The sequence below is a fragment of the Hypanus sabinus genome, chromosome 3, assembly GCF_030144855.1.
Source record: "Hypanus sabinus isolate sHypSab1 chromosome 3, sHypSab1.hap1, whole genome shotgun sequence".
Classification (NCBI taxonomy): domain Eukaryota; kingdom Metazoa; phylum Chordata; class Chondrichthyes; order Myliobatiformes; family Dasyatidae; genus Hypanus; species Hypanus sabinus.
This window is the reverse complement of record NC_082708.1, coordinates 181,528,083-181,549,305: the sequence shown is the minus strand read 5'-3', so window position 1 is coordinate 181,549,305 and position 21,223 is coordinate 181,528,083. Positions and strand designations below refer to the sequence as shown.

General features: G+C 42.6%; 1 protein-coding gene across 1 annotated transcript in view; it reads right to left on the bottom strand.

Annotated features, from left to right (window-relative positions):
- The window catches only part of LOC132391940 (dedicator of cytokinesis protein 2-like), a 1,209,929-nt gene that overhangs the window by 980,558 nt on the left and 208,148 nt on the right, over positions 1-21,223 (bottom strand). Inside the window, exons 9-10 of the mRNA XM_059965744.1 lie at positions 17,920-18,001; positions 15,583-15,718 (exon numbers count right to left, since the gene is read on the bottom strand). Of these exons, the coding sequence (XP_059821727.1) occupies positions 15,583-15,718; positions 17,920-18,001 (218 nt within the window). The remainder of the gene's footprint in view (positions 1-15,582; positions 15,719-17,919; positions 18,002-21,223) is intronic.

The window sequence follows — 21,223 nt, the reverse complement described above, 5'->3', positions numbered from 1 at the left end:
TTGAGGCAACTCACCCTGTACTTCCTGAACTATACCAAATTTCTGAAACATGTGTGCTTGCTTTATGCATTGCTGTCACAAGACTGGCTGATTAGTTATTTGAATTAATGAGCAGGTGTACCTCATAAAGTGGCCACTGAGTATATTCTCTGTGTTTCAATAATATGGGACTGAATTACAGGAAGAAGTTCAGCAGGTTCGAACCTTTCTCATAGGACCATATGAGGATGAAGCGTAATCTGATGAGGGGGAATCTCTTTGAAAACTATCGAATGTTGGAAGGAATCAACAGAGTAGATGTGGAGAAGTTGTTTCCTGTGGTAGGAGAGTCTAGGACCAGAGGGCAGAGCCTCAAATAGACAGGCATCCACTTAGAACAGAGTTGAGGAGGAATTTATTTAGCCAGAGGGTGGTGAATCTGAGGAATTCATTGCCACAGGAGGCTGTGGAGGCCAAGTCTTTATGTCTATTTAAGGCAGAGGTTAATCGATTCTTGATTAGTCAAGCATGAACGGTTACAGGGAGAAGTCAGGGCGGAGAGGGAAAGTAGATCAGTTATGGTGGAGTGGACTCAATGGACCAAATGGCCTAATTCTGCTCCTATATCTTATGGATTTTTAGAGGGGCATACAGCTATGAGGGTCATTGAACGTCCCCAGCTGTTTTCCCTGGGTTAGGGAATGGCAGACTAGAGGACATAGTTTTGTGAGAGGGAAGAAACTTAACAGGAATCTGAGGGGCAATGTCTTCAGCCAGAGAGTAGACACAATATGGAAGAAGCTGCCAGAGGAAGTGGTTGATACAGGTACAATAGACAATAGGTGCAGGAGTAGACCATTCGGCCCCTCGAGTCTGCACCGCCATTCTGAGATCATGGCTGATCATTCACTATCAATACCCAGTCCCTGCCTTGTCCCCATATCCCTTGATTCCCCTATCCATCAGATATCTATCTAGCTCCTTCCTGAAAGCATCCAGAGAATTGGCCTCCACCGTCTTCCGAGGCAGTGCATTCCACACCGCCACAACTCTCTGGGAGAAGAAGCTCTTCCTCAACTCTGTTTTAAATAACTGACCTCTTATTTTCAATCCATGCCCTCTGGTACTGGACTCTCCCAACATCTGGAACAAATTTCCTGCCTCAATCCTATCAAATCCTTTAATTATCTTAAACGTTTCAATCAGATCCCCTCTCAATCTCCTCAATTCCAGCGTGTACAAGCCCAATCTCTCCAATCTCTCTGCGTAAGACAGCCCTGCCATCCCAGGAATCAACCTAGTGAATCTACGCTGCACTTCCTCAATTGCCAGAACGTCCTTCCTTAACCCTGGAGACCAAAACTGTACACAATATTCCAGGTGTGGTCTCACCAGGGCCCTGTACAAATGCAAAAGGACATCCTTGCTCTTGTACAATTCCCCTTGTAATAAAGGACAACATTCCATTTGCCCTGTGCATGAACAACATTTCAAAGATACTCAGACAGGTACACGGATAACATTACAGGGATATGGGTCCAATAGGATTAGTTCAGATGAAAGTCTTGGTCAGCATGGACTAGTTGGGCTGAAAGTCCGTCTTCCATGTGCTGACTGACAACATGACACCGTGACTCTTTGAAATAAAAGAATGAACTGATATGCCCAACAAATTGCATCATTTTCCCACACTCACTGAAAAAAACATATATGCCCTGCAAAATTTATATCTCCTGCTTATACCAGCATTTCCTAATAGCTTTATAGTCAACTCAAGCACTTGGAATTTGCTTAGAAACCAATTTCTAGTCATCAGGAGTTAACAAATGACCAACCTCCATTAATAGTAATCGAAAACCAACCAAGCCTCTTTGCACCCATTAAACAGTAATTAGTCAAAGGAAAACAAGAAATCCATATACTCTATCTAAGCACATTTTCTTTGTTTCCACGCAGGTAATCAATGGCTTTGTTCCTGTGCCTTCATCACTCCGACCACAGGTCTGCTGAGTGGGCAATGTTTCTCCTGGCTCCTGCTATATATTACCCTGGGCAACGTTCAACAAGTATGGCAGAGAAAATCAGAACTGATTCTGATTCAAGAGGTTGAATAGATTCCTTCAGAGTTCTTCAGTAGGTTTTATTTGGACATTTGTGGGAGAAATATATTAAGAGTTAAATGCAATCCTGAACACCTCCTCCCACTGCTTTGGCATCAAAACTTCCCATCATATGGTTCTGTTCTGAAATTATGAACTTAGTGTAGATCTGAAAATATGCCTGGTAGAGACCATGGTTCAACATCATCCCTTTGACAAATACCTACTTCATCCTTCGCCAGTTTCACATCAACTTCCAATTTCACCTTAGTCGCCCAACACCTTACCATGCCTGACATGTCGAAAGAAGCTTGCACTCAACATTGTTAAAACCAAAGAACTGATTGTGGACTTCAGGAAAGGTAGGATGAGGGAACACACACCAGTCCTCACAGAAGGATCAGAAGTGCAAAGAGTGAGCAATTTCAGGTTCCTGGATGTGAACAACTCTAACGTGAACTGAGCATTTCGATGCAGCTACAAAGAAGCCACAACAGTGGCTATATTTAATTAATAGTCTGAGGAGATCCGGTATTTCACTAAAAAGCACTCTCAATTTCTACAGCATTCTAACTGGCTGCACTGCTGAGGACTGTCAACAGTTTTGGACTCCTCATTTAAGAAGTGGAGAGGTCATTGGAGAGGGCTCAGAGGAGAAGCTCAAGGATGATTCCAGGAATGAAAGGGTTATCATATGTTTGATGGCTCTGGGTCTGTACTTGCTGGAATTTAGAAGGATGAAGGGGGATCTCACTGAACCCTTTTGAATGCTGAAAGGCCTAGACAGGGTAGATGTGGAAAGGATGTTTCCCATGTGGGGAAGTCTAGGACAAGGGGGCACAGCCTCAGGATAGAGGGTTGTCCATTTCAAACAAAGATGTGGTGAAATTTCTTTAGATGGTAGTGAATTTGCGGAATTTATTACCACAGGCAGCTATGGAGCCCAGGTTGTTGGGTGTATTTTAAGGCAGAGCTTGATAAGTTCTTGATTGGACACGGCATCAAAGGTTACAGGGAGAAGGTAGGGGAATGGGGCTGAGGAGCAATAAAAGGGATCAGCCATGATTGAATGGTAGAGCAGACTTGATGGGTCAAATGGCCTAATTCTGCTCCTATGTTTTATGGTTTTATATTAAACCTGATTCTGATGTGGAACTTCATCAAATGCTATCTTGTCATCATGTTGCATCACCACTGGGCACAGCTTTATTTTGCTTCCTAGCAGCCCAGCAGATAGACACCCCATTGGCAACCACGCACCCAACACCAATGGACAGAGGCAGCGATATGTACTATCCACAGTAAGCACTGCAGCAACTCACCAAGATTCCTCAGACAACACCTTCCAAAGCCATAATGTCTACTCATTGGGAAGACAAGCTCAGCTGAAGCAAGGGGAATAGGCCCCCTGGAATATGCCCACAAGCACCATGCTGATTTGGAAATATATCACTACTCCTTCATCATCGCTGGGTCAAAATCCTGGAACTCCCTCCTGAACAGCATTGTGGGTATGCCCACACCACAAGGACTACAGCGGATCAAGAAGGCAGCTCACAGCCACCTCCTCAAAGGCAACTAGGGATGGACAATTGAAAACACGAGAAAATCTGTAGAAGCAGCAATTCCAAAGCAACGCACACAAAACACTGGAGGGACTCAGCAGGCCGGGAAGCGCCGAAACCCCTTCATCAGGGTGATTAAATGCTGCCTCTGTCTCCAAAGCCCACAGCCCCTGAAGAAAACCCTAGTTTATCAAGTCAAGTTTATTGCCATCTGCATGAGCATGTTAAGGTACAGGTACAATGAAAAAGAAACTTGTTAACAGTTTCAGTCTCTTCTGAAACTGTTTGTTCTCAGAAGACTTGGAAGTCAAATTCTAATAAAGGATATACAAAGGAACAGCAATCAGTGTGGGGGAGGTGGGAAAAAGAGACCAGGTGATGAGGGCTGGAGTGAGTGCAAGAGAAACGGGGTAGATCATGAGGAGGGAGAAAGGAGGTAGAATTCACTAGAAGTCGGAGAATCCAATATTCATACCATCAGATTGTAGATTGCCCAGGTGGAATATTCACTGCTTCATGAAAACAGCCGGCATATTCAAAGATTCTACCCGCCCTGTACATTCCTTCTTCCCTCTTCATTCGGACAGAAGATACAAAAGCCTGAAAGTTTCTACTCTGCAGTTATAAAACTGTTTAATAGTCCCCTAGTAATACGATCACTCGAGCCGAGTATGATGTTCTCCTAAGGGGTTGCCTACTGATGATATCTCACGTGGCCACAAGGACGTTCCGGTATCCACATATTCTGGTGCAGTGTGGACAAGAGTGGTGGCTGTGGTCAGGGGTTGGGTCTTTTGGTCGTACAGTCTCTCCTTTCGCAACTGCTACTTATTCTCTGTGGCACAGAGGAGTTCACCATCATGTAGCGCAGCTCCCTCAGCTGCATCTATTGAGAGCAATATCTTCCCAGGTTTTAGATGTAATGTTGAATTTCTTCAGGCTGACTTTGATGGCATCTTTCAAGTGTTTCCTTTGTAGGATAAGACGGATTTGTGACAAAAATCTTCCTTGTTATGATCTTGTCTGACAAGAGTAAACCTGCTCTGCCCTTTTCCTGCAGCTGTTACACTTTATTCTGTATTGTTACTCTGCCACGGTGCACGGTATAATGATTTGGTCTGTGTGAACCGTATGCAAGACAAGCTTTGCGCTGTATCACGGTGCATGTGACAATAATAACCCATTGTATAATATGAGATGCTGTACCTTATCCTGCTCCAGAGTCTGTTCTATCTGGGATTTTGTGGGAGAAATCCATTAAGAGTTAACTATGCCTGAAACATGTTTTGGATGCCACGGTGATGTGGCAGTTAGCACTGTGCTATTACAGCCCTGGACACTGAAGTTCAGAGTTCAATCTCAGCGGCTTCTGTAAAGACTTTGTACGTCCTCCCCCATCGAATGCTGGGTTTTCTCTGGGCGCTCCAACTTCCCGCCACAATCCAAAGACATAACAGGTAAGTTCATTGGTCATCGTAAATTGTCCCGCCATTCAACTAGGCTTAAATCAGGGTTGTCCAAGGTTGCTAGGTGGTGCGACTCGAAGATCCAGAGTGGACTGCTCTGTGCAGTGTCTCGAAATTAAACAAATAATGAAATAGATTCTGCAATCTCATTCCAAGTAAAATCAAGAATCAACTTTATTCATCATATACATTTACATGCATTAGGAATTTGCTGTGCTGTGTTGGTCAGGGCTGGACATGCAACAAAAATCACAATTAAAAAGTATAAAGAATTACCTAAAAATTAAAGAATTAGATATAAAAAATGTGAGTGGTTAAAGTGGATGAAGACGTCAAAGAGATTGAACTGGATAGTTGATGAATTTTCCCGAAACTACAAAATATTCACAACCTCCAGATTGTCCTCAGGCGTTCTTTTCTCCTTTGGTTTAACCGTGCATCTCATGTGTTTAACAAATAGAGACACACATGACCTGGGCTCCCTCTGGTGGGACTTTGCTAATCGTTTTCATTTCCTTTGTACAGGTTACTCTGTTATTCCATGGCACTGGTTCTAAAGTAGGGGTCTACGACCAGAGGGCATAGCCTCAGATTGAAAGAATACAGAGAAAATTTACAAGGAAGTTGTTGGGACTTGAGAACCAGAATTACAGAGAAAGTTTGAATAGGTTAGAAACACGAGAAAATCTGCAGATGTTGGAAATCCAAAGCAACACACACAAAATGCTAGAGGAACTCCACAGGACAGGCAGCATCTATGGAAAAGAGGAAAGAGTCGACGTTTTGGGCCAAGACCCTTAATCAGTCCTAATGATGGGTTTCGGCCCAAAATATCGACTGTTTACTCTTTTCTGAAGATGCTGCCTGGCCTGCTGAGTTCCTCCAGCATTTTGTCTCTGAAGAATGGGAGAATGAAGAGAGTTTTAATAGAGGTATACAAAATTATAAAGGGTATAGATAAGGTTAATGCAAACAGGCTTTTTCCACTGAGTTGCGTCTATTGGAACTGGAGGTCATAGGCTAAGGGGAACCAGAGCTTCTTTGCTCAGAGGGTGCTGCTAGAGGAAGTGGTATTTGCATTTTTATTTTCAACATTTAAGAGAAGTTTGGGTAATTACATGGATGAGAGAGCTATGAAAGGTTATGAGTGCAGGTAAATGAGACTTTGCAGAAGATCAGGCTGGCACAGACCAGATGGGCCAAAGAGACTGCTTCTTTTCTGTAATGCTCTGTGACTAAATGACATTAAGAATAACAGACAGCTAGAGGAGATCCATGGCTCAGGAAGCATCTGTGCAGAGAAACAGACAGTCAATACTTCAGGTGAAGACCATTCACGCCCGTCCACAGATGCTGCTTGACCCGCCGAGTTCCTCCTGAAATTTTCTGTTTGCTACAGATTCCAAATCAGGTTCATTATTATTAACTTATTAAGTTGTTGCTTCTGATGCTTAGGATCAATACAATTTGCAATTTACAGAAAGATGCAGAAAGCCAACTCCATCATCCTTTCCACTAAAAAGGGCACCTTCAAAAGGTGTCATCGAGTTATAAAGTCATAGAAAAGTACGGCACAGGTACAGTGCTTTCAGCCCCTCTACTCTGTCCTGAACAATTTAAACTACTTACTTCCAATGACCTGCACCGGGACCACAGCCCTCCATACCCCTAGCATCCAGGTACCTATGCAAACTTCGCTTAAGTGTTGAAATCAAACGCATACACCACTTGTGCTGGTGGCTTGACCCACATTCTCACAACCCTCTGAGTGAAGAGGTTTCCCCTCATGTTCAGTCTCCTTAAACTTTGCACCTTTCACCCTTAACCCATCGCCTCTGGTTGTAGTCCCACCCAATCTCTGTGACAAAAGACTGCTGGTGTTTACCCTATCTAGGCCAGTCATAATTTTATATAAACTCCATCAAGTCTCCTCTCAACCTTCTACATTCCAAGGAATCAAGTCCTAACCGATTCAATCATGCCTTATAACTCGGGTCCTCCAGCCCTGGCAACATCCTTGTAGATTTTCTCTGTACTCTTTCAAACTTATTTACATTTTTCCTGTAGGCAAGTGACCAAAACAGCACACAAATACTTTAAATGAGGATTCACCAGAGTCTTACACAACTTCAACGTAACATTCCATCTCCTATACTCAATACTTTGATTTAAGAAGGCCAATGTGCCAGAAGCATTATTTACAACCATATCTACAGTGCCACCACTTTCAATGAATTATGGACCTATCTTCCCAGATCCCTTTGTTCCACCACACTCATCAATGACCTACTGTCCACTGTGGGAGACCTACCCTGGAAGGTCCTTCGGAGATGCAACAACTCAAATACATCTGCATTAAATTCCATCTGCCGTTTTTTAGCCTGTATTTCCAGCCGGTTCAGATCCCACTGCAAGCCATGATAGCCTTCCTCTCTGTCCACTACACTCCCAATCCTGGTGTCATCCGTAAACCTGCTGATCCAATTAACCACATTATCATCCAGCTCATTGATAAAGAGGACAAACAACAACAACAGATCCGCCATCGATCCCTGCGGAACACCACTAGTCACAGGCCTCCAGTCAGAGATGCAAACATCCACCTGCCACTCTCTGGCTCTTCCCTCAAAGCTGGTGTCTAATCCAATTTACTCTCTCATCTTGAATGCCAAACTACTGAACCTTTTTTGAGCAGACTCCCATGAGGCACCTTATCAACGGCCTTGCTAAAGTCCATGGTGACAACGTCCATTGCCTTGCCTTCATCAACTTCCCTGGTAACCTCCTTGAAATTGAAAATGACCTAACACACACAAAGCTATCCTGACAATCCTTAATTATTCCACGTCAATCCAAATACTTATATATCCAATACCTCAGAATACCTTCCAATAACTTTCTCACCACTGATTTCAGGCTCACTGGCCTGCAAATTCCTGGTTTATTTTTAGAGCCCTTATTAAACAGCGAAACAACATTGGCTATCCTCCAGTCCTCTGGTACTTCACCTGTCGTTAACGCTGATTTAAATATCTCTGCTAGTGCCCTGGCAATGTCTGCACTTGCCTCCCCCAGGGTAGGAGAGAACACTGACACAGGCCCTGGGCATTTATACACCCTAATTTGACTCAAGACAGCAGATTCCTCCTCTGTAATCTGTACAGGGTTCATGAAGTGGATACTGCTTTGCCTCACTGCTATAGGATCTGTGTACATCTTCTGAGTAAATACAGATGCAAAACATTCATTTAAGATCTCACCCATCTCTTTGGCTCCACACATGGATTACCCTTCTGATCTTCCAAATGCCCAATTTTGTCCCCTGTGATTATGCATCTGTAGAAAATCTTAGGATTCCCTTTCACCTTTGCTGTTAGGACAACCTCATGCCTTCTTTTAGCTATTGCTGATTTCTTTCTTAAGTGTTCTCTTGCATTTCTGAAACTCCATAAGCACCTCATTTGTTCCTACTTGCCTACACCTGCTATGCAACTCTATTTTTTTCTTAACCAGGGCTTCAATATCTGACCAGCAAGGTTGTCCACACCTGTTACCTTAACCTTTTATTGTGACAGGCACATACAAGCCTCGTGCTCTCATCATTTAATTTTCAAAGACCTTCCACTTACTAAGTATACTTTTGCCACCTTAGCCAGAAAACAACCTGTCCTAATCCACATTTGCCAGATCCTTTCTGACACCAGCAGAACTGGCTGAACTCTAATTTAGAATTGCAACCCATGGACCGGACCTATCTACAAGCATTTGTATTTGCATATTTACTTTCAGACTAATGGCATTGTGATCATTGGATCCCTACACAAACTTCTGTCACCTGCCCTATCGTATACCCTAATAGCAGATCAAGTTTTGCCTCGTTGGGACATGAACATATTGATAAAGGAAGCATTCCTGAACACATTTGACAAACTCTATCCCACCTACTTCTTTTACAATACAGGAGTCCCATTCAATATGTGATATGTTAAAATCACCTACTATAACAACTGTGTGTTTCTTGCAACAGTCTGCAATCTCTCTGCAAATTTGTTCCCCAAAATCCCTAGGACTGTTGGGTTTCTGTAATATAGTCCCAAAAACTAGGTCATATTTTTCTTATTTCTCAGTTCCACCCACAATGCCTCACTAGATGAATTCTCCAGTCTGTCTTGATGCCATGACATTCTCCCTGACCCGTTACATCACCCCTCCTCATTTAATCCCTCCCACTCTATTGCATCAAAGACAACTGAACCCCTGAATATTGATCTGTTAGTCCTGCCCCTCCTGCAAACTAAATTGGACTGTATTCAGCGATTCATCTTTGAACCTGGATGAGTATGCTGCAGTAGTTACTGACTTCATTAAAACCTGTGTGGATGAGTGTGTGCCCACAAAGACTTACTGTACATTCCCAATCCAAAAGCCGCGGATGAACTAGGAGGTACATCATCTGCTGAAGGCTAGATCTGGTCTGGTAACCTAGGCCTGTAGCAGAAAACCAAGTATGATTTGTGGAGGGCTACTGCAAGGGAGAAGAAACAATTTCAAATGAGGTTGGAGACAACATCGGATGCACGGCAACTCTGGCAGGGTTTGCAAGACATTACTTCCTGCAGAGTGAAGCCCAATAGCATGAATTCTGGCTGTGATGCTTTACTGCCAGATGAACTCAACGCCTTCTATGCCCACTTTGAAAGGGAGAACACAACTACAGCTGTGAAGATCCCTGCTGCACCTGATGACCCTGTGAACTCTGTCTCAGGGCCAACGTTAGACTGTCTTTAAAGAGCGTGAACCCTCGCAGGGCAGAATGTCCTGATGGAGTACCTGGTGAGACTCTGAAAACCTGTACCAACCATCTAGCGGGAGTATTCAAGGACATTTTCAACCTCTCACTGCTACGGGTGGAAGTTCCCACTTGCTTCAGAAAGGCAACAATTATACCAGTGCCTAAGAAGAATAATGTGAGTTGCCTTAATGACTACGCCCAGTAGCACTCACATCGACAGTGATGAAATGCTTTGAGAGATTGGTTATGACTAGACTGAACTGCTCAGCAAGGACCTGGACCCATTTCAATTTGCCTACCTCCACAATAGGTCAAAGGCAGATGTAATCTCACACGGCTTTAGACCAACTGGACAACACAAACACCAATGTCTGGATGCTGTTCATTGACTATAGCTCAGCATTTAACACCATCATTCGCCACAATCCTGATTGAAAAGTTGCAGAACCTAGGCCTCTGTATCTCCCTCTGCAATTGGATCCTCGATTTCCTAAACGGAAGACCACAAATGGTGCGGATTGGTGATAACATAGCCTCCTTGCTGACGATCAATACTGGTTCACCTCAGGGGTGTGTTCTTAGCCCACTACTCTACTCTCTATATACCCATGACTGTGTGGCATGGTATAGCTCAAATACCATCTATAAATCTGCCGGCAATACAACCATTGTTGGCAGAATCTCAGGTGGTGATGAGTGGGCATACAGGAGTGAGACGTGCCAACTAGTGGAATGGTGCTACAGCAACAACCTGGCACTCAACGCCAGTAGGATGAAAGAGCTGATTGTGGATTTCAGGACGGGTAAGATGAAGGAACACATACCAATCCTCATTGAGGGATCAAAAGTGGGGAGAGTGAGCAGTTTCAAGTTCCTGGGCATCAAGATCTCTGAGGATCTAACGACAGGCTGCATCACTGTCTGGTATGGGGAGGGGGCACTACTGCACAGGACTGAAAGAAGCTGCAGAGGGTTGTAAATCTAGTCAGCTCCATCTTGGGTACTAACCTACAATGTACCCAGGACAACTTCAGGGGACGGTGTCTCAGAAAGGCAGCGTCCACTATTAAGAACCTCCAGCACCCAGGGCATGTCCTTTTACCATTGGGTAGGAGGTACAGAAGCCTGAAGGCACACACTCAGCGATTCAGGAACAGCTTCTTCCCCTCTGCCATCCGATTCCTAAATGGGCATTGAACCCTTGGATGCTACCTCACTTTTTTATTTAATATAGAGCGTTTCTGTTCTTTGCACATTTTTTTTATCTAGTCAATATACGTAATTGATTTACTTATATATTATTATGTATTTCATTTATCTTTTTTATATTATGTATCGCATTGAACTGCTGCTGCTAAGTTAACAAATTTCACATCACATGTCAGTGATAATAAACCTGATCCTGGTTCTGACAATGACAACAATATCATAATTCCATGTGTTGATCCATACCCTGAGATCATTTGCCTTTCCTATGATACTTCCTGCATTGGAATACAGGCAGCTGAAGACATTTATTGTACTATTCTCAACCTTTTGATTCCTGACTTTGCCTGAGGTCTTAACAACATCTGTCCTCCACAACCTCTCCACTAACTGTTCCAACACTCTGGTTTCCATCCCCCTGCAACTCTAGTTTAAACTTCATCCATCCATCCATCTATCTATTTAACTATCCACCTATCAATGGCACTAACAAACCTTCCCACTAAGATATTAGTCTCCTTCCAGTTCAGGTGCAAACTGGAGGGAACATTCCATCTGGGAATCTCATTCTCATCCACAGAACCTCCTTTCTGTTCCCTTAACGAATCCCCTGTCACCACAGCTCGTCTCTTCTCCCTGCTTTCTTTCTGAGTCACAGTCAGATTCAGTGCCAGAGACATGACCGCTGTGACTTCCCTCTGCTCGGTCATTCCCCACAACAATATCCTAAATTATTGTTGGGGGGAATGACCTTTTGTTGAGGGGGATGCCCCCAGGGCTATACTGTGCTGGCTATTTAATCCCTTCCCCCTTCCTGAATGTCACCCAGTTTCCTATGTCCTGCAACTCTTATTGATCACCCCTTCTGCCTACCGAATGATCTGGAGTTCATCCAGTTTCAGCTTCAACTCCTTAACATAGTGTTAGAAGCTGCAGCTGTATGTATTTCTTTCAAGTATAGTTGTCAGGGACACTGGAAGGCTCCCTGCCTTCCCACATTCCGCAAGAGGACCTACGATCCTGCCTGGCATCTCTGCTGTTCTGACTGAGCAGATATAAAGAAGGAAGAACAATCAACTATGGGGAGTGGGGAGAAGCTCTACCTACAGCTTGTTGCTTTCACTTCCTCTTCCTCGTTGAAGCCTCAAAGAGCTAAAGTCTCAAAATCCCCACTCTAGCACTGTCCACTCCAACAATGGCCATTCCACATTCCACAGGGGCCTTATTTCAATTTCTTCTTGCCAATTAATCCCGAACGCTGATCGGGTGCTGCTTAAAGCACCAAACTACCGTGAGTCGCTGCCTTTTCTACTCAGTCAGCAAACCTGAGTGAACTACATCTCCTCGGGCTTGTGATCTCCTCAACTGGGCAGTGCTCAACACTCAAATCTCCAAACTCAAGAAGGCAGCATCCACTATTAAGAACCTTCACTATCCTTCTTCTCAGTATTGCTGTGAAGGAGGTGGCACAGGAACATTAAGACCCACACTTAAGGTATTAGGAACAGCTTCTTCCACTCCACCATCAGATTTCTGAATAGTCCATGCACCCATGAACACTACTTTGCTATCTTTGCTCTCTTTTTGCACCATTTCTTTCTTTATTATATAAAATTTCTTATTGTAACCTACAGTAATTTTTAGTCTTGCACCATCCTGCCTCCACAAAACAACAAATTTTGTGACACATGTCAGTGATAATGTACCTGATTCTGATCCAGTACAGTGTAAAGATATAAAACTGTCATAGATTACAAAAAGAAAGGAAGGAATAACAGGACAATGTTCATGGACTATTCTGAAATCTGACAGGAGACACAGGTATGCTGTTTTTAAGTCTCTTGTGTCTTAGTTAGACCTAGTTCATTTATCAGACTCTTGTGTTGACTCTTTCCCAATGTGTTCTTTTCCAGGAATTCACCTGTCTAAACGTTTTGATGGATTTGGCCAATTTCCCCCCCACCACTGTTACTGAACTCATATCATCATCATCATGTGCCGCGCTGTATGACATCATCATCATGTGCCGTGTTGTATGGTGATCATCCTCTATGACCATGATTCATTTTGGCAAATTTTTCTACAGAAATGGGATGCCATTACGTTCTTCTGGGCAGTGACTTTGCAAGACAGGTGACCCCCAACCATTATCAGTACTTTCAGAGACTGTCTTCCTGGCATCAGTGGTCACATAACCAGGACATGTGATATGCACCAGCTGGTCATACGACAATCCACCATGGCTTCAAGTGACCGTGATCAGGGGTGGGGGGGGGGGGCTAGACCTTGTCAAAGGGTGAGGGAAGGAGCTTCTCAGACCTCCTTTGGTAGAGCTGTATCCCCACCCTGCCACTCAATTGAACTCATAGACTACAGTTATTTGGTGAGACCTGCTCTGCTTTATAAAGTGAAAGGTTTGCTGATTTTCATTCTCCAAGTGCCAGGTGAAACTCCAGCCAACGTTGGAAGATTACAATCAATAAGTAAATTCACCCATTATGTTTTTTTAATAATCTTGACTGGATTCCATCTGGCCAGCTTTTCATCTGATTGTAATCCTATTATTCCATCTGCCAAAGTCAGACTTTAATATCAGATTTTTTTTTTCCCACTCAGCTCAAAGTTGTCCTGGTATTTCTAGAATTCTTACTTCATTGAAAATAATGGAAAAACACTTGCAATTAAATGATCAGATCACAGGTCTTATTTTCTCAGTGTTGTGTATTGAAAATTGATTTATAGAAAGAAAGATTAGCTTTATTTGTCACACGTACATTGAAACGTACAGTGAAATGTGTCGTTTGTGTCAATGACCAACACTGCCTGAGGAAGTGCTGGGGGCAGCCCATAAGTATCAACACACCTCTAACATTCCGACAGCTCAATAACCTTAATCTTTGTACGTCTTATGGGAATGCTGGAGGAAGTCCTCAAGGTCACAGGGAGAAATGCAAATGATGGAAATAGAACCCTGATTTTACAACTGGCGCTATAAAGTGTTATGCTGTTGTGTTACAATTTAACCCATTTGAGATCACTTCTATTTTGAAATACAATAATGTGTAAAAGACTGAGACGCGTATATATAACAGGAACTTTTTCAGTAACAATTATACTGCATTGTTATTATTTGACCTTAATGCTCAATGCACTCTGTAATGATTTGAGTTCTATAAACAATATGCAAGGTATGGTATTGGTCAGAGTATGGAGGGATATGGAGAGAAGGCAGTAGAGAGGGACTGAGAGGGAAAAAGGATCAGCCATGCTGAAATGGTGGAGCAGACTCAATGGGCCAAATGGCCTAATTCTGCTCCTATATTTTATGGTCTTATGGTCTAAGACAAGCTCATCACTGTGTTTCATGCATGTGACAATATCAAACCAATACAAATACCAGGACAGTTAAAATCACCCACTGCTGTAACATTTTTATTTCTACAGTTGTCCAATCTCTTACAGCATTTTGTGCACTCCCATCACATTAATCTTCCATCTCCTCAGCTTGGGAGAAGGTAATGTTAAATTTCTGAGCACATCCTTTTTCTTGCCGATACTTCTCAATTACAATTCACTGAAGGTTTTATTTTTTTAATGACTGATTGATCAAGATACAACATGGAACAGGACCTTTTGGCCCTTCAAGCCATGTTGCTCAGAACCCTTTGACTTAATCTGAGCCTCATCTTGGGTCAACTTGCCAACCAGTGCATCTTTGGACTGTGCATGGAAACATGAGCACCCGTAGGAAGCCCATGCAGTCACTGTATTTTTTTTTAATGCACGTGTGACTAAGAAAGCTAATCTTTCTTTCTTTAAATCAATTTTCAATGCACTGAGAAAATAAGGCCTTGCTATCTGATCATTTGATTGCAAATATTTTTCCATTATTTTCAAAGAAATAAGAATTCTTGAAGCGCAGGGACAACTTTGAGCCGAGTGAGGAAACTTTCTGATATTAATGTCAGACTTTGGCAGATAGAATAATAGGATTACAATCAGATGAAAAGCTGGCCAGACAGAATCCAAAGTTATTAAAAAAAAACCCAATCTATTCAGAAAAAAAATCTAACATCCAGCTGCAAAAAAATGAACAAATCAGGCAAACAGCAAAAAAAATGAGGGAATAACATATAGAATATTAAACATCAAACTGCCAAATCCTTGAAGCAGTCTAGGAATTTTTATCTCAACTTAGTGCTGTGTTGTTTGTTGACTGCAGGCCACAGTGCCAGCCCGGGTTGAAGTGCCCTGATCAAAACTGCGCAAAATAGCAATAACGAAGGAGTAACTGGAAACACACATAGCATAAACTGCAGAGTGTGCTAAAAACACGTCCAGTCCACAATCTGTGCTGATCAAACCTTGCCCAGGATCCAAGAAACAAGAAGTTGCACAAGCTGAGAGTCCGCCTTGCTCTGTGTATATTTACTGTAACCTTTCAAAAAACTCCAAGACATCCAATTATTCCTTACCTGACACTCCAAATGGTCTCCTCAATCCCTGGGTCATTTTCTTTGCATTTGTTTCCTTCAGGTCCATTCGACCCACCCGTACAATCTGGCACACTAAGTAAATCCTCTCCCGATTTAAGTCTTTGTTTCCTAAATCCTAAAACAGAAAGACCAAGAGTGAGTAATGAGGCTGAGGGGACACCTAACCTGAGGGGAGATCAAATTATTGGAGACATTGATGGGTTATATAGTCAAAATCTCTGTCCTGATGTTGGATCCTGGTGATGATGCGATCCAGAGGTTCAGAAGTTTAAAAAAAACGAATCATAAAACCTGTTACTTACAGCTGTTTATTGAGTGTTACAAGCGCACGGAGCAGAGAATGAACAAAGGGAAAGAGAAAGAACAACAAAGTTATGGTTATTTTCAAAGTTTAAAGGTCAAAGTAAGTTTATTATCAAAGTGCTTAGTGCACAAGTCACCATATGCTACTCAGAGACGCGTTTTAATGCGGACATTCACGGTAAGCTCAAAAAAACACAATAGAATCAATGAAAAACCATGCAGAATAAGATGGACAAACAACCATTGTGCAAAGGACAATAAAACATACAAATAAAAAAAGAAAAAAGAACAATTATAAATAAGTAAGCAAAAACTACTACTGCTACTGGAAAATTCACTAAACAAATACAAGTGTGCAGATCATTATTTAAAAATATAAGCAAGCATAAGAAAGATAAAGTTACAAGATAAATGAACAATTTTAAACTCAAATCCAAGATGGGAAATTCCACGAAAGATACTGGAAACAGCTCAGTCCATCACGGGTAAAACCACCCCCCCCCCCATCTACAAGAAACTCTGTCTTAGAATCACAGTATCCATTATCAGGGAACCCCCCCCCCCCACCACTGAGGACAGGTTCCCTTCTCACTGCTGCCATCAGGAAGAAGGTACAGGAGCCTCCGGACTCACACCACCAGGTTCAGGAATAGTTATTACCCCTCAACCATCAGGCTCTTGAACCAGAGGGGATAACTTCACTGAAATATTCCCACAAACAACGGACTCTATATCTCATGTTCTCGATATTTATTGCTTATTTATTTAATATTGTTCTTTCTATACTTGCACAGTTTGTTGTCCTCTGCACTCTTGTTGAATGCCCAAGTTGGCGGTCTTTCATTGATTCTGGTTATTATGCTATAGATTTATTGAGCATACCCACAAGAAAATAAATCTCAGGGTTGTATATAGTGACATATATGTACTTTGATAATAAATTTACTTAGAACTTTGACAAGGAAGAAATGTTGAACAATAGACAGGATAGCTTTGAGCTGAGAGAGGAAAAGTTTATTGTCTGCTCAGTGTGGTGCCTGGAATGGGCTGCCAGTGGCAGTGATGGTGGAAGCAGGTATGACAGTGGACATTCAACTTTCAGGCATGAATATGCAGGAACAGAGAGATATGAACCAACTGTAGGCAACAGGGGTTACTTTAATTTGGAATCATTCTCAGCAGACAATGTGGGCTGAAGGGCTTGTTTCTGAGCTGCACTGTTACAAGCAAGCTCTTTTTACAAGAACAAAGGAGAATCTTATCGATAATCTAAAACCATACCGTGGTTGTGTAGGAGGGATATCGAAGATGAAAGTCATTCTGACCTACTTGCCCCAAACAGCTTGCTGTCCAAACACAGCATGTCTGAGAGTCAGCATGGAGTGTGGTTGAGAGGGCTTCATAAGTGGGGTGTATTAGTCAACCATTGTCACAGGGGGTGCAAAACATGCTCTTATCATCAGCACATTTGGTTCAGAATACAATTTCTATATACGGAGTGTTTAGAATCACTAACAGAGAAGGAAATCCTGCCCAGTAGTAACAAAGAGCACAGAATATAGAACAGAACTGCATGGTACGGGACCTTCAGTCTATGATGTTTTGACAAACTTTTAGCCTACTCTAAGATCAATCTAAGCTTTCCATCCCACAAAGCTATCCAGCTTTTTCATCCATATGCTTATCCAGGAATCTCTTAAGTACCACCAACTTATCTGTATCAACCACCACCCGACAGAGCATTGTGGACACATGCCAATCTCTGCGTACAAAACCTAGCTCTGACATTTCCCCTAAGCTTTCCTCCACTCATCTGCCCTCTGGCATTAGCCACTACTGCCCCTTAAAAGAAGTCTCTGGCTCTCCATGCTATCAATTGCCACTACGTTGATTATCTGAGATCTCAAAAGATGGCTGGGGGGGCTGTTGGGTATAAAACTGGCTGAGGTAAATTAAGTGAAAAGGCCTCTTTCTGTGGCCTTAAATTGCAGGAGAATTTTGCTTGGTACTCACCGTGAACACCACCTTCAAATTATTGAGCATCTCGATTTCCTTTGGTAAACCCGTGCTTGCCCAGCGGAATAGGTAGTTCTCACTGAAAATACAAGAATTTATTTTGTCAAACCTCCTGTTAGCCACAGCATCTTGACAGAGATAAACGCGCACAAAATGGAGACCCAAGAGATGGCAGATGCTGGAGGAACTCCGTGGGTCAGGCAACTTCTGTGAAGAGAAATGGACTGTTGAAATTTTGTGTTCATATCAACTGGTGGTTGGTAGCCAGATGTCTGTGAGTTTGGGGTCGTGGACTGGTGGTGAGAGTGAAGCTCTCCCAGGGGTGGGGTGGGAGGTCTGTATGTGTACCTGAGTGGGTTGAAATGGAACTTGTTTTGCTGTGGTTGTTTTGTTTTGCTGTTGTAAGAACATAAGAAATAGGAGCAGGAGTAGGCCATCTGGCCTGTTGAGCCTACTCCATCATTCAACAAGACCATGGCTGATCTGGCCATGGACTCGTCTCCACCTACCTGCCTTTTTCCTCCTATGCAAAAATCTATTCAACCTTGTCTTAAATATATTTACTGTACTGTTTCATTGGGCAGAGAATTCCACAGATTCACCACTCTCTGGGCAAAGCAGTTCCTCCTCACCTCAATCCAAACTCTTCTCCCCCGAATCTTGAGGCTTAGTCTCCTAGTTCTAGTCTCACCTACCAGTGGAAACAACTTTCCTGCCTCTATCTTTTCTATCCCTTTCATAATTTTATGTTTCTGTAAGATCTGCTCTCATTCTTTTGAATTCCAGTGAGTATAGTCCCAGGCGACACAATCTCTCCTCATAATCTAATACCACCATCTCCTGGTGAACCTCTTCTGCACTGCCTCCAAAGCCAGTATATCATTCTTCAAGGAGACCAGAACTGCACGCAGTACACCAGTACCCTGTAGGGTTGCAACATAACCTCCCTGTCTCAAGTTCAATCCCTCTAGCAATGTGGGCCAACGTTCCATTTGCCTTCTTGATAGTCTGCTGCACCTGCAAACCAACCTTTTGCGATTCATGCACAAGCACTCCCAAGTCCCTCTGCACAACAGCATGCTGCAATTTTTTACCATTTACATAATAATCTGCTCTTTCATTTTTCCTTCCAAAGTAGACGACACTGCTGTACAAAGCACTGTAGCTGTTGTTGTTTGTGTGGTTCTGCCAAGCGTAGTGGGCATGCTGTGTTGGTGTGGCGACACTTGCAGGCTGCCCCCAGCACATCCCAGCTGTATTGACTGCTAACGCAAATGACCCATTTTACCGTACGCTTCAATGTGCTTGTGATAAATAAAGAAGTCTGAATCTGAGGGAGGAAAGTCTCATTTAACATCGTGACCATCACAGACAAATGGACTGTTCTTGTACCTACTGTTTGTTCATCCTGAGAAACCTCATGCAGTCACAAGGACGACATGCAAACTTCACATGAACAGCTTTGGAGATCAGGGTCAACCAAAGCTGATGGAACTGAGGCAGCAGCTCTACCAATTGTAAGGTGCATTGACTGAGCACATTACTTACTAATATAGATGCTGATGTTTAGTCTGGTTGTATGTATGTACTGTCAGATGATAGTAAATCTGAACTAGAACTTGAACTAGCATTTCCATAGGCGTGGGGTTTAGTTTGGGCAGGATTATCAAGGATCAACTTTATCAAAGGTTCAAAGGTTCATTTTATTGGCAAGGTATGCATGTACAATACAACTGTGATATTTGTTTACTCCAGATAGCCACAAAATACATTCGGCATTTGCATTTACATGCATTAGGAATATGCTGTGGTGTGCAGGTCAGGGCTGGACATGTGTCAAAAAACAACATTCAACAATTATAAAGTATAAACAATTATACTAAGTAATAAAGTTAGAGGTTAATGTATGGATATGGAATAAATTTGCAAAAGTACATAATGATCAGCATGTATTTACAAAGTACAATTGGGGAGGAGAATGGGGTTGAGCAGGAAAACGGATCAGCCATGATGAAATGGTGCAGCAGACTCGATGGGCCACATGGACTAATTCTGCACAGATACTTTATGGCTTTATGGTATTATGGCCTAACCAGCATTATAAAAAGTAGTGTAATGTGTTTACAGTACAGTAACTGGGATAATAGATTGAGGGGACTGATTGATAGATTAACTACCTGAGGAAGGAAACTTCTAAAATGGGGTGAAGTTATAATTTTAAAAGTCATATAGTGCTTTCCAGTAGGAGCTTTTGGAGAAGGCAGTTTACAAGGTGGGTAGTGTCCACAAGGAATTTTCCTGCCTGCTTCTTTGTCCTGGACACATCCAAGTCCTGCTGTGATGCAGATATTTTCTGCTGACCTGATGGTTCACTCTAGATTTGGTATATTGCGAGAGGATGTTGCACCAAACCAGACAGTGATGGCCGATGTGAGGATGCTCTCTGTGATGGCAGTGTAGAATGGCACAGCACGTTCTGTGGAAGAAACAACTACCAACAGCCACAAGAAGTACATCTTCTGCCGAGCCCTTTTGTTAATGAAGATATGGTTCCTCCACATGACATCCTGTAAAATAATGATGCCCAGGTGCCACTGTCCAATTTAAATGTATTTTTAATGATTGCGAAATCCTGCTATACATTAGGAACTTGAAGCACTGCAGGTCTGTCATGAGGGAACTAGACAACGTGCAGCTGCCTGAGTCAATGGAGGCTTACAGTCTCATGGCAAGAGACTGTGTTACAGGTTTCCCCCGCAATCCAAAGGTAGAGCGCCCCAGTGAAACTGTTTGTAATCCGAAATGTCCTAAAGCGAAGAAGCAATTACCATTAATTTATATGGGACAAACTTTTGAGCGTTCCCAGACCCAAAAAATAACCTACCAAATCAAAGCAAATAACACATAAAACCTAAAATAACACTAACATATAGTAAAAGCAGGAATGATATAATAAATTTACACCCTATATGAAGTAGAAATATTGTAGGTACGATGTAGTTTCACTTATCAAAGTCAGGAAGGCAGTGAACCAAAATCGATTTGGAGGAAAAAAATCCGCACATATACGTATGCACAATCAACTGCCTGCACAAGGCTTTACGGTCATTGTAGTCTTTCTTGGGGTAAACACACGTATAAAGTGGGCATCTATTTTTTGGTAAAAGCGAAAATCCTCTTTGATTAGCGAAAACAGGTACTAATGTAAGTCTTTCATAACAGCAAGTTGTTGTAAATCAAACGTTCGAAAAGTGGGGGCCACCTGTAATTGCTTTACTAGTGATTGCAAGACCCTTTTGTA